General features: G+C 32.7%; 1 protein-coding gene across 1 annotated transcript; it reads left to right on the forward strand.

Moving 5' to 3' along the window:
* Nucleotides 1-9304: 9304 nt before the first annotated feature.
* Nucleotides 9305-12287, forward strand: LOC108810535 (pollen-specific leucine-rich repeat extensin-like protein 3). Its single transcript, XM_018582641.2, has one exon. It carries the CDS (start codon nucleotides 9490-9492, stop codon nucleotides 11998-12000), a length of 2511 nt encoding a protein of 836 aa, XP_018438143.2. The 5' UTR covers nucleotides 9305-9489; the 3' UTR covers nucleotides 12001-12287.
* Nucleotides 12288-14407: the final 2120 nt, after the last annotated feature.

A 14407-nucleotide genomic window follows, 5' to 3' on the forward strand; every position in this document is an offset into this window, starting at 1 on the left:
GTGTGTTTTAGATCTTAAATACCCAAACACGATCCGGACCCGATATGAACCCGAAAAATTATGGGTATTTTACAAGTATTTTAATTATAGAACCGACCCGGACCGAGAAGAACCGACCCGAACCGGACCGAAAATTTAGAAGTACATGTTGGGTCCAAATGTTTAGGACCCGAAAGACATGGACCCGAAAAGAACCGACCCGAACCCGACCCGAACCCGACCCGAACGCCCAGGCCTACCTGGAACAGTGAAAGATAATATCAAATGTTCAACTGGAATTACAAATGAGGGAGGGATGGGGAATTATCTTAATATTCCTGAGGACATTAGTGGCTCCAAAACAAGGTTGTTTGCATTTTTGAAGGATCGACTGCGAAACCGAGTAAATGGCTGGACAGGACGGTGGTTAACAAAGGGAGGAAAGGAAGTACTCATAAATCCTACTAGCTCTACCTACTTATGTAATGTCGACTTTCCTATTACCATTAGAGACATGTGAGAGTCTAACTAGTGTCATTGCACAGTTCTGGTGGAGCTCGAACCTTCCTAAGAGGGGCATACACTGGGAAAATGGGAAAATATCTGCAAACCAAGAGAGGAGGGCGGAATTGGATTTAGGATGATCCATGAATTCAATCTGGCCTTATTGCGTAAACAGTTGTGGCGCTTGGTACAATACCCAGATTCCCTTGTAGCCAGCGTACTAAAGGGAAATTACTTAAGAGTAGCACGCCTTTGCAGCTAAACACTGTAGATAGACCCTCATATGGATGGACAAGTATAATGGCAACGAAACCACCAATGATATTGGGTATCAGACAAAATGTACACTCTCGAAATGAAATTAGAGTTTGGGAAGATCATTGGTTACCGACAATTCCAGCAAGACCAGCTAGATTAATAGCATCAGTGGTCCATCCGATGATGTCAGTTCGCGAGTTTATGACAGGGGATCCAAAATCACGGGACTTACAGATGCTTGAAAATTATGTAAACTCTAAAGATATCCCTCTGTTTCAATCTTTGGCCATAAGTCAAAGATATCAGCGGGATAAATATTGCTGGAACTACACGAAGAATGGGATGTATACAGTAAAATCAGGGTATTGGGTCGTCACAAACATCCTCAACAGAGAAATTACAAGCCTTTGCTTGGGAGATAAAAGTTCCACCAAAGCTGAAACACTTTATCTGGCAAGAAATTTCTAGTCTGGACAATTTGCAGTAACAAGCAATCTTGTACATCGCCATATGCGATGTGATAACCATTGCCCTAGATGTGGAGCAAATGATGAAACTATAAATCATGCCATCTTTGAGTGCCTTCGGCAATTCAGACATGGGCACATTCAGCAACTCCAACACTATCATCAGCCTTCCCAGCGCGAGTCACTACTCGAACATTGATTAACTTTTTTGGAGGAAAAACGACATAGAAGACCCTAAGATGGATTCAGACCCATATCCCTGGATTTTGTGGTATATTTGGAAAGCGAGAAATGATAAGCTGTTCAAAGGAATAGACATGGACCCTTTGGAAACTGTCAGACATGCTGAATCAGAATGCCATGCTTGGTTCGAAGCAAACAAGAAACACGAACTTACAGCTAGTGTAACCCCTGAGCTAATAACAAGTTCCGAGAGATGCTACATAGATGGTTCACGGACTCAGGATGCACTGTATAGTGGACATGGATGGACATGGAAAACCTGAAGAGAAACAACTCAACTATTGGGAGTAAGAAACCAGTTACGAAGAATTTCACCTCTTCATTCAGAGTTTGAGGCTCTCCTATGGGCAATGGAATGTATGCTTCAACTATCGCCGTGTCAGAACTTTAGCACTGAGTGTAAAGACTTAATCTCGATGATCCAAGATCCCAAAGCATGGCCTAACTTCTCCACTGAGTTAGATGAGCTGCAGAGATTAAAGAGTCGACTTCCGAATTTCTCAATTGATTTTATCCTTCGTTCTGAAAATGTATCATTTGATTATTTAGTAAGATAGTTCGATACTTTCATAGGTACATGTATTACATTGGTTATTCTATTCTGGTCTGGTTTTCCAGACCACCTCAAGTTTGAGTAATAGATCAGTCGTTTGATGTAAAAAACACTGAATTTTTGTTAAAAAACCATTTTAATCATAAACTTTTGTTTATCATATCATTTTAGTCACATCATTAGTCAACAGTTATATTTGATTAACAACATGTCTAAAATGGCTTTTAAAGCTAATGATTTTTTGACACAAATATATCAACATTTTTGAAAAAAAATTGATATTAACTTTTTGAATAAATTATTTAGTAACAATAACATTTTATAAACAGAAATACTGAATAAATTAAAATATTTTTTTTCTATTTACTTCAAAATGAAATTTTAAAAGTTTTCATATATATTCTAAAATAGTTAATTAACATATCATTAGTTTAATAATTATTTATTAAACAATTATAGAGAAATTTAATAATTATTTACGGTTATTATGTCACTTTTGTGGTTATTCATATAGTCCTAATTGGATTAAGTTTCATAATTTTACTGTCAAAATTTTAAATTTTGTTTATAAAATATTAATATATTTTTTATTCTCAGAAGAAAAAAATAAGTGTTCCATAGATTCTTCATAATTCTAATGATGTAGCAAAATTGTGGATCTTAATAGTCTTTGGTGAAACTTTTTTTTCACTAAAATACAGAGGAAATCATGTAACTCATTTATAGAAATATATAAATTTTATTTAGAAAATATTTATCATAAACATAAATAATCATGAACAATCCATCAATCGATAACTCTTTTCGTATGATAATAAAAATTTAAATTAACATAAAAGTTCTTCATAATCATTTTATAACTAAATACTCAATTAATGGATATGTTAGCTAATTATTTTAGAATATAAATGAAAATAGTATCTTTTTTTTTACTTTGAGAAAATGAAAAACTTATATAATTTGGTTTGAGTTATTTCTTATCTAAAGTTTTATGATTAGTGTTATATTTATTAAAAATACATTTTTTCAATAATTTGTAGAAATGTTGATTTATATTTGTGCCAAAAAAAGACATCAACTTTAAAAGTCACTAGATTTTAATCCGCCCTTAAAAAGGGCGGGTATATTTTTGTTGGAAAATGATTTTACGTAAAAAAAAATTATGATTTTTGATAAATTATATATTTTAACTTTTTGAAATTTATCTTGAATTTACTTATATGACTTATTTTGTTATTTTCAATATGACTAAATTTTAGAAGAATTTAAATAATTCTAACCCATAATATGATTTTATTTATTTAAACCCAAGTTAAACTTATTTTACAATGATTTTTTAATTTAAATAAAATATTTTATATCTTCAACACTCTTGTATTGAAAAATTAATTTGTGCATTTCAAAACATTTTCTATAATTTTATTAAATTTAGTTTATGTGATTTAGTTTTTATTTTAAATGAAACTATTTTTAAGGAGTTAGAGATAATTCAAACCCGTATTATGATTTGTTGATTTAATCATTTGTTATTTCAACTTGATTTTATTTTGAGGTTTCATTTAATAAATGCTTTCAAATAATTAATAATGTGAAATATTTTTTGGAAAGATATGGTGCAAACATTTAGGAAACAAAATTTTCAAAAATGTTAAGAATTTAATTATATTAAATACTCTTTAATGTAATTGCAAAATAATGATTTTTGATTGGTTGTAAATAATGCCGGGAAAAAAGTACAGACAATTTTTATAGTTACTTAGAAATTTGAGGGGCAAATTCATAAACTGTCATCTACTTTAATAGTATAGATTAGATTTTGATCCGCACATATTTTTTTTTCTTTTTATAAATATATAACTTTACATTTTAAATATAAGATTTACATTTAACTTTATAATTTGACATTATTAATATATAATGATTTGTTGTATACATTAAACTTTGTTATTAATAATTATTATATACTAATATATTTTCGATTTTGGTACAATAATTTCATAATTTGAAATCATCAAATATAAAATCACATAAAAATATGTTTTTTTCAATTTGGACAGTTATCATACAATAGATTTTTAAAAAGTTATTTAATTTTTTTGCCAACAATTTAACAGAAACACCTATTGCTCAACCCTCCTCTAGCTTAGCCAATCCGGTGGTAAAGAATCGACATATACTATAGAAATGATACTTGTTTAGAATAATCTATGTTTAGAATACTTGTTTATCATACAATAGATTTTTAAAAAATTATTTAATTATACTAAGAAATGATACTTGTTTAGAATAATCTATGTTTTCATATTGTATTTTAAAAATATACTTTAGCATTTATCATTATAGTATATTGCATTATTTTATAAGTAAATACATTATTATGTTTAGTAGTTAAATCCTAATATTTTAGTGAATTTTACACATAGCAGCATCTACAAAATTATTATAGTAAATTTTATTGAAATCGGATTTTTTTTGATGTTATGGTAATAATTTTTCTGATTTTTTGTTATTAATTTCAAATTATTATACTATTTAATATTTTACAAAATATTTTGTTTTTTGTGTTGCATTTCAAAAATTTTACTTTAGGACCTATTATTTTATCTTGTGTAAAATTTGGAATACTATCATTATGAGTTTGGAATATTTATTTTCAAAGTTGTGTATTTAGTGAAGAGAAATTTGGAAAATCACATAATTATATTTTGACTTTGGAGATTATATGATTTTTTAATCTTTTTGTATCTAAATCTTTTTTATTTTATAAAAATGTATTTGAATTTTTGGTACTGTTTTCATCTTTTTAACAAATGTTTTTACAACTGTAAATAAACAATAAATTTATTGTTAAAATTGATTTGCTGTTAATATACTGAATTTTACAATTTCAAAGTTTTCTAATAGCAACTTTTTTAAATAACATATGAATTAAAGGTTAGTTATATAATTTATACTTTGTATATAATTACTTTTAGATAATATATTGGGAGATTAAAATAAATAAATAAAATAATTATATGTAATTATTTTTAGATAATATATTGTTGTGAGTTACAAAAATATATGCTAGAAATTTTTGGTATAAAAATATTACATGATTTACAAATTATAACTCATTTTAACAGTAAGTAATATTTATTTATTTAAATAAAAGCAATTTAAAAAATGTTACCTTTCAATTTATTAGCACTTATATATATATAGCGTATACCATTTATATTTTAATATAATATAGAATATAATTATAAAATTTATAAAAATATATCATATGATTTTATTTTCAATTAATATTAATTTATAATAATATTTTATTTCTAATCACGAAATTAATTAATATATCATTTTATAAAAATATTTAAATTTTGGTAAGATTTTGTTATATTTTTTCCAATAGATTTTCTTATAACTGAAAAATTGGTTCTTTATTTCAACCGAATTTAAAAGTTGATGATTTAAATTACATTTTTCCCTTTGAAAAATGTCTTTTTTCTTTTCTTTTGTTTTTGGAAAATTAACTATTTTAAATGAATGTTAAATTAGTTCAAAAAACAATTTTTGAATTTTAACTAAAGGTCTAACTTATAACCATCATTAAGAACAAATAGGAAAAGAATATATGAAAATAAAATTATGGGAACAATAAGGATGATTATTCCATATAAAATTTTAAATTTCTTTTTCTTTTTTATTATAACTACTTTATGAATTGTCTTTACAACAATAATAATTTTATATAATTTAGTTTACTTGTTAACCATATTAATTCCACTTGTTTGAATGAAATTGCTCTCTATTCATGGTAAAAATTAAATCGGTTAGCAAATAAATTTTTATTTGTTTATATAATCAGCTATACATGAGGATACATATACATGTTCGGATATGGGTCGGTTCTTTCGGGTATTACATTTTTAGATTTTGAAATTAGAGAATATCCGTATATTATAATTTTCGGAGAAATTCAAGTCAGGACTTCTCAAATTTGGGTGGTTTCAGTTTTGATGTGTAAAAACCTAATCAACACACTAAAAGCATAAGGCTCTCTCCATATACATTTACTGATTGTTAGATTAACTTGTCTAGAGAGGCTGGGGCGTGGAGAACTTAGTGATTTTTTTCTGAATTGATCACTGATACTGCTTGCACTCTTCTTGATTATGACAATGGGGACTTAAAGCTGATCATGAAGGTGTTTACTTTTCTTCTTTTTGTTGTGACATAAGGTTATAACTATGACCAGAAAGTCATAGATGGTTTCTACGTTATGTATGGGATTACACCTAATTCTCTTTGCCACTTCTCGTGGATTTTCAAGTGATTGGTTCATCATGAACTGCAAGAACTAAAGAGGAGAAAGTTTTGGTCTTCCACGTCACAGGGCTTTGCTTTTGAAGGTTATAACAAGCGATTAAAAGTATGTTTTTTTTTTCAGATTTGAAAAAACTGATGTGATCTCTGGATTGGTTATAACATGTGTGTTTTGTGTGCGTAGACGCCATCACTAAGCTTGAAGAGGCGTTGTTGCTTGAGCCAAAGAAACATGCTGGGATTTGGTGCCTCGGTAATGCATACACCACAGTTGCGTTTTTCACTCCTGAAGAGAATGAAGCTAAATAAAATTTTGACTTAGCTGCTCACTTCTTACAATTGCCTGTGAATGAGATCATAAGCTTTACCATTTAAAATCAGTGGTTAATAATACTGTTTCTTTTGGTATTTTGGTTTTGAGTAACTTGTTGCACCTTTTCAGCAACCGAAAATGAAATCTACCAGAAATCACTTGAAATGACAGCAAAGGTATTGTAGATTAGAACAATTAACCAACATAGTTCATGTTTTGGGCCAGTTTAAGTCTGGTAACACTAACTTCAGGAGTAGAATGTTATGCTTGGTTTCTATTGTAATGTGTTCTAATGAAGATTCAGCTTAAACAAGAAAGTGTTTCCTAATATCTGAGTAAGTGTTACAAGACTTGTCTGAATGTTTTTTCTTCTTTCATTGTGATGGTTCGGTCACCTTATGTGTATCACGTATCACGTGTTTCTTATAGTCAAGTACAGCTACATTCAGTCATGATTAGCTTTTCTAATCTGATGATTACCTATGAAAATGACCGTGAAGTTCCTAATGATTATCAACAGTTGAGATAATTCGAGACTTGGAACGGAAGGCATTAAACTTTTGGGATATCTAAAATTGCGGTTTCATCATTAGATCGGAGAGAACTTTGCACCTAACAAAGGGAGGTGAAGGAATAGACCTGTTCACTGTGCCAGAGGAGACAACATGGTAAGTCTCAAATAACTTCTGAGTAATTATCTGTTGAAGATGTATTAGCTTTCAGACACAAATATGGCTCCACAAACCATCACGCAACCGCCGGAAAAGGGAAAACTCATGTAATTCTCTCCGGCTACAACTATTTATAGATGATTTTTCTAAATACCATGAATACAGAGATAAACATCATTTGGATCTTTGTTGATAATGCAGGTGGTTTAAAAGCTAACTGCTTCATATGGTCCAATAGTGGACGCAATGGACAACCAAGGAAAAGTTTTCAGCCTAAAAGCTTAACTCGGGATATTTGTTTAAATTAACCAGCTAAACGTATTGAACAAGAATCATCATTTGTATACCATACAAAATCACAAAAGGAAGCTTTTAGGATTTTTGTAACATTTTTTTTCTGTTCAAGTTTTTTTTTTGTAACATTTTAATTCTGAATTTTGGTTGCCTATGTTAAAATCTCCACATTCAAACAGTATGAAAAACTCTCTACACAAATTCACTACACAATATGCAAAATTATAATCAAGAGAAGAGACCATTATCTTTCAAAAACAGTTTTGTGCTAATAGAGAAAAAAATAGTAAGGGGGTGATTGGCAAGTGCTTTAGAAGTTATGTAGGATCTTTCTATAGCCCAAATTATTTCTACAGCCCAAATTTTTACCAATCATGCTTTGTAAAATTTTTTTAAAGCTACAGATTTTTCTTTCCTTTTTATTTATTTTTAGCTGTAGAAAGCAATAAATCCAGAGCACTTATTTTTTGCTTTAGAAAATTTATAAGGAAGTCACTAAATATTTTTAAACCTACAGCTAAAATCTTACAGCAAAATTATTTACAGCCACATCAAAAAAATCTACAGTTTTATTTCTAAAGCAAAAAATACAAAACTACAGCTTCTTCCAATCATCCCCTAAGTGTTCTTTTTTATCGATCTTTGAGTTTATACTGTTATAAAATATTTATATATAACTTTAATATAAAAATAAAGAACAACATCAAAATATAAGAATTGACATTATATAACAAATATGGAACAAATTTAGCTTCAGTACCAAATTATTTCAAGTTTGTCTATTCTATCTAAAATAGTTGTATAAAATATCAAGTTACAACTCCTAGAAGTGAAAAATTCATTATCTATCTAGACAATGATTTCCCTATAAAAACATATAATAAATACAATTTAGATCAGTAAATTTTTTTTAAAAATATATAAAACAATCTTGCGGCGTAGCGCGGATAGTTACCTAGTAATATCCAAATAGTCTAAGTAATATTAAATTATGGAAACTCTAAAGTGCTACTACTAATCATGCTCTTACAATCTTATCTGGAATCATATGAGTATACACGCAATTAAAACCAAGTAACGCTTGACCAAAAGAAAAGAACCAAGTAACAATTTCGCTCATTTAGACCAAGAATGGTCTAGAAGTTACAGAGCAATCAGATTCAGAGAAAGGGATGAAACTACATATTCATATTCCTGATGGTTTACCAAAATCTCTTTTTTTTTTTTAAAGAATTTTAAATTTATTCAAGCAAAAAAACGTGTTTACATTTGCTGTTGCCTTGTATCTAACTTTGTTTTGAATAAAAAAACCAAGACCTATGTCTTCAACTTTAAAATTCTTTAAAAAAAAAAAAAGAGATTTTGGTAAACCATCCGAAGAAGAGATGGAAGAAGATAACTCAAGAATGCCAGATTCTGCTTTCACAAGATTGCTTAGAACAAAAGGAACTATCCCTGCTTGGTTCGTTCTCTCACGCTCCTGACCACGAAACAGACTAAAAAATCCTTCTCACACCTTATGATACTTTAGAAAGTTGTTTCCCTACACAGTTTTACTTTTATGTATATATAGCAATAGGTGGTTTCTTGATTTTGCTTAGAACATATAAATCACTGTGATATCTCACTGTTAAAATATTGCTGTCATTGTGTGATGTTCTTGAATGGTCGATAACAAGGTTGTTACGAAGCCGTGTGCTTATTTTAGTACCTGGTTTTGGTTACAAAGAGATTTTTCTATTCTTGTTATTGTTTTGCTTCCGGAAGTGAAGCAAAATCCTTCAAAAACAAAACAAGAGTCTTCTAAATAAAGGGAAAGAATGTTTGGTGACACAGAAATGAGAATCATTTGGTGTTATTAATAATAACCTTTTGGTGTCGTCATACTTTCATGCCCATATGTATAAGCAGCCTTGGTTCTTTTCCAAGGTTTTGATCAAAGCCATGACTAAACCTCCTCCATTTTCTCTCCTGGCCTTTAGCTGCTTCCTTTTATTCTTCTTCTTCTCCTCCTTCTCCTCCGTTGTTTTAGCACTCACGGATGCAGAAGCCTCATTCATTGCACAACGACAGCTCTTGACATTACCCGAGGGTGGTGATCTTCCAGAAGATATTGAGTATGAGGTCGATCTCAAGTTGACATTTGCGAATCAGAGGCTTAAGAGAGCTTATATTGCTCTACAAGCATGGAAAAAGGCGGTCTATTCAGACCCATTTAACACCACAGGAAACTGGGACGGCCCGCACGTGTGTGACTATACAGGCGTGTTCTGCGCACCAGCACTTGATGATCCTAACATCGCAGTTGTGGCAGGGGTAGATCTTAACGGTGCAGATATTGCAGGACATTTACCAGCTGAGCTTGGTTTGTTGACAGATGTGGCCATGTTCCATTTGAATTCGAACCGATTCTGTGGTATCATACCCAAAAGTGTCAATAGGTTGAAGCTAATGCATGAGTTCGATGTCAGCAACAATCGGTTTGTTGGACCTTTCCCTTCTGTCGTTGTCTCGTGGCCAGCTGTTAAGTTCATCGACCTAAGATTCAATGATTTTGAAGGTCAAGTTCCTCAAGAGCTTTTCAAGAAGGATCTTGATGCAATTTTCTTGAACAACAACAGGTTCACTTCCACCATTCCTGAGTCACTCGGAGAATCCTCAGCCTCCGTTGTGACCTTCGCTCACAACAAATTCAACGGTTGTATCCCTAAAAGTATTGGAAACATGAAGAATCTTAACGAAATCCTCTTTAAGGATAACAATCTCGGAGGTTGTTTTCCGTCAGAGATTGGAAAGCTAGCTAATATGAATGTTTTTGATGCTAGCATGAACTCATTCACCGGTGTTTTACCACAGAGTTTTGTTGGGCTTACCGGAGTCGAAGAGATTGATATCTCTGGAAATAAACTCACCGGGTTTGTACCGGAGAATGTATGCAAATTGCCTAAGTTAAGTAACTTGACCTACGCATACAATTACTTCAATGGACAAGGTTATATGTGTGTACCAGGTAGTCAGACGGATATTTCATTTGATGATACACGTAACTGCTTGCCAGATAGGCCTAAACAACGGTCGGCAAAGGAATGTGCAGTTGTTATTAGTCGTCCTGTTGATTGTAGTAAGGACAAGTGCGCTGGTGGTGGTTCTAGTCCTACTACACCGTCGAAGGGGAAGCCACCATCACGGGTGCCAACTAGGCCTGTACACAAACCACAACCACCAAAAGAATCACCAAAACCAAATGCCCCACATAATCAGTCTCCTGTGAAGTTTAGACGTAGCCCACCTCCACCACCGGTTCTGTCTCCTCCTCCCTCACCGCCGATGCATTCTCCACCACCACCAGTCCATTCACCACCACCCCCACCGGTCCATTCTCCACCACCACCACCAACACCGGTCCATTCTCCTCCACCACCACTCAATTCTCCACCACCACCAGTCCATTCTCCACCACCACCCGTCCATTCTCCACCACCACCGGTGCATTCACCACCACCACCACCGGTCCATTCTCCTCCACCACCAGTCCATTCTCCACCACCACCCGTCCATTCTCCACCACCACCGGTGCATTCACCACCACCACCGGTGCATTCTCCTCCACCACCGGTGCATTCACCACCACCACCGGTTCATTCTCCTCCACCACCGGTGCATTCTCCTCCACCACCGGTGCATTCACCACCACCACCGGTCCATTCTCCTCCACCACCACCGGTCACTTCTCCTCCACCACCGGTCCATTCTCCACCACCACCTGTGCATTCACCACCACCACCACCAGTCCATTCTCCTCCACCACCGGTGCATTCACCACCACCACCGGTCCATTCTCCTCCACCACCACCGGTCACTTCTCCTCCACCACCGGTCCATTCTCCACCACCACCTGTGCATTCACCACCACCACCACCAGTCCATTCTCCTCCACCACCGGTGCATTCTCCACCACCACCGGTCCATTCTCCACCTCCACCGGTATCTTCTCCACCACCACCACCACCACCACATGTCCATTCACCACCACCACGGTTCCAGTCTCCACCACCACCGCTGGCCCATTCACCTCCACCACTGGACCATAACCCGCAACCACCAATAAAGTCACCACAACCAAATGACCCTTTTGATCAGTCTCCAGTGAAGTTCAGGCGTAGCCCGCCTCCACCACAACAATCACACCCAGTGGTTTCTCCTCCGTCTCCTGTTAACTCTCCACCACCGATATATTCTCCACCGCCAACACCGGTTCAACCTCCACCAGAAACACCTGCCAACTCTCCTCCCCCACGAGCACCAACACGGACAGTAGAAGCATCACCTCCAAGTGAAGAATTCATCATGCCAACAATCATTGGCCACCAATATGCATCGCCACCACCTCCAATGTTTCCGGGCTACTAATATTAGAGAGATAATACAAGTTGATGTTATGAATCATGTCGTGAGAAGAAAAAAGAAAACCGGGAAAAAATTGAGGAAGACAGAAGAAGAACAAGCAAGGAGGGCAATGTATCGTAGTGGCATTAACTCCTTACAAATAATTTTATAATGTTTGTGTAGTAATAACAGTTAACATATTTTTTAGTCCGTGAAAATTTTTTACACTTTCAAAAGAAAGAAGGTAATTCTTATGCTTCTTCTCTCGTGTTGTTTAAGGCCCTTTTACGATGATGGTATCTTAGAATCTACATATCTGAGATCTCTTAGGTGAACTAAAAATTAATGTAATCGATAAAAATAAGTTCTTCAACTCGAGTAGGTTACCTATCAACTATCAGTGTGGAACTTTATAAGATACACTAGATTTTGACCAGCGCTTTTAAACCGCAGATTATCCTCCTTTCCAAATTTCCGATTAGTGTGTATATTCGACTTGTGTTTTGGTGTTTATATATACTGTCATTTCGTGTTTATATATATCTATCATTCTCATTAGGGGTGGGCACTTTACCCGATATCCGAAACCATACTCGAACCCGACCCGAAAAACCCGAACCGAAATCCGAACCGAAGTAGCAAAATACCCGAATGGATATTAAGTTAAGAGAGATTGGATATCCGAACCCGAACGGGTAATATCCGAACCCGAAGGGATATCCGAAAATAACCGAACATATCTATAATTATCCTTATATTTCTAATTTACATCTCTCATTTTATTTAAAAATATTTATATTGATACTACACATACTTCAAAATCATATAATATACATATAATTACGGAGAAAATGATTTAACATTCACTTAAAATACATGTTAAGCATATTTTTTCCATGTATTAACAAAATTTACATCCGAAATTTAAAAATAATAATAAAACTAATGTTTATTTATTTTTGAAACGTTATCTCTAAATCTAATAATCATTTAATCTATTAAAAATTAAAAAAATAAGTTAAGTAAAATCTATATTTTAAATATAATAAACTTTAAAAAATGAAAAATTAAATTTTTTCTTTCAAAATCTAAATATCCGAACCCGATCCAAAATAACCGAACCCGAACTAAAAATACCCGAACCCGACCTGAAATTCAGAAATACCCGAACAGATATTATAGCCCTATACCGAAATATCCGAAAATCCGAAATATCCGATCCGAACCCGAACGGGTACCCGAACGCCCACCTCTAATTCTCATCCACAGTTTAAAACTTCAGGTCGAATCTATTCCAATTTTTGATTTTATATATAAAGTATATTTCAAATATCTATCAAGTTATAAATCTTCATCGTCAGACCACGATCACTATATAGAATCCCTTTTATTTCAAACCCGTCCCTTAAGGCCCAAGCATGATCGTTTGAAGCCTCATATTTTATATGACTAGGGGTTAACCCGGGTTACGCCCGGAGCAATTTTAGTTTTTCAAATATTTTGTATACAATTACTTCGTTGGATGTTATATTCTGAACTATATATTTTTGTGAATTGATGAATACTTTATATTTATAGTATACATGATAAAAGTTTGAATATTTTTTGAGTTTGAAATTATTTTATTTTATATTGATGTAAACATTTTTTGTGATAGTTGAATTTTGTTGTTTGTATTTTTTGTGATAGTTTAATCTTTGAAAGTTTTGTATATATTTGAACTCTTATTTCTAATTTTTTATCGGATCTAATAAATATTTTCCAATGGAACTTTATATTATATCAGAACATTTGATATTATATATATTTTTTCTTTTGACTAAAAATATTTGTTTTCCTATCATTTTGTTTTTGTTTCTGAAATTGTCTTCCAAATTAACCAAATCAAATGTTAATTAAGAACCTAAAACATAAACCGGATCTCAATCTCATATCCACATTAACCTAACCAAATCAAGTGTCAATAACCAAAAACATAAACAGGATCCTAATTTCATCTCCACGTTGACGGAAACGAATCGTGCCCATAAATTAATTTTATATTTGTATCACGTCAAATTTTTCTATTATTTTAAAAATCAAATTACAAATCAAAAATAGAACCATGTTTTGAAAGCTTGTTCTAATTTAGTTTCTAACATTATGTCATTTAGATTATTTTTAACAAATAAACATTTAACTAATAATTGTATTCCTTAATATAAATCTAATTTTGTTTTTCAAATTTGTTTTCATTTTTATACACAGTCACACACAAAAAGGTAAAATAATATTATCATAAACTAAGCTTGCCATCATTTGCCTTTGTCATGGAAAACTAACCTCTGTCGATTGAATATACATAATGTTTTTGTGTATATATATATAAATATATTTGTTTATGATTTGCGGACCTTGCTACTAGGGATGCTATTGAAGATTTCTTTGTAGA

The sequence above is a fragment of the Raphanus sativus genome, chromosome 6 (assembly GCF_000801105.2).
Source record: "Raphanus sativus cultivar WK10039 chromosome 6, ASM80110v3, whole genome shotgun sequence".
NCBI classification, from domain to species: domain Eukaryota; kingdom Viridiplantae; phylum Streptophyta; class Magnoliopsida; order Brassicales; family Brassicaceae; genus Raphanus; species Raphanus sativus.

Coding starts and splice junctions, on each gene's coding strand:
- LOC108810535 (XM_018582641.2), top strand. CDS start 9,490: ATGTATAAGCAGCCTTGGTTCTTTTCCAAGGTTTTGATCAAAGCCATG.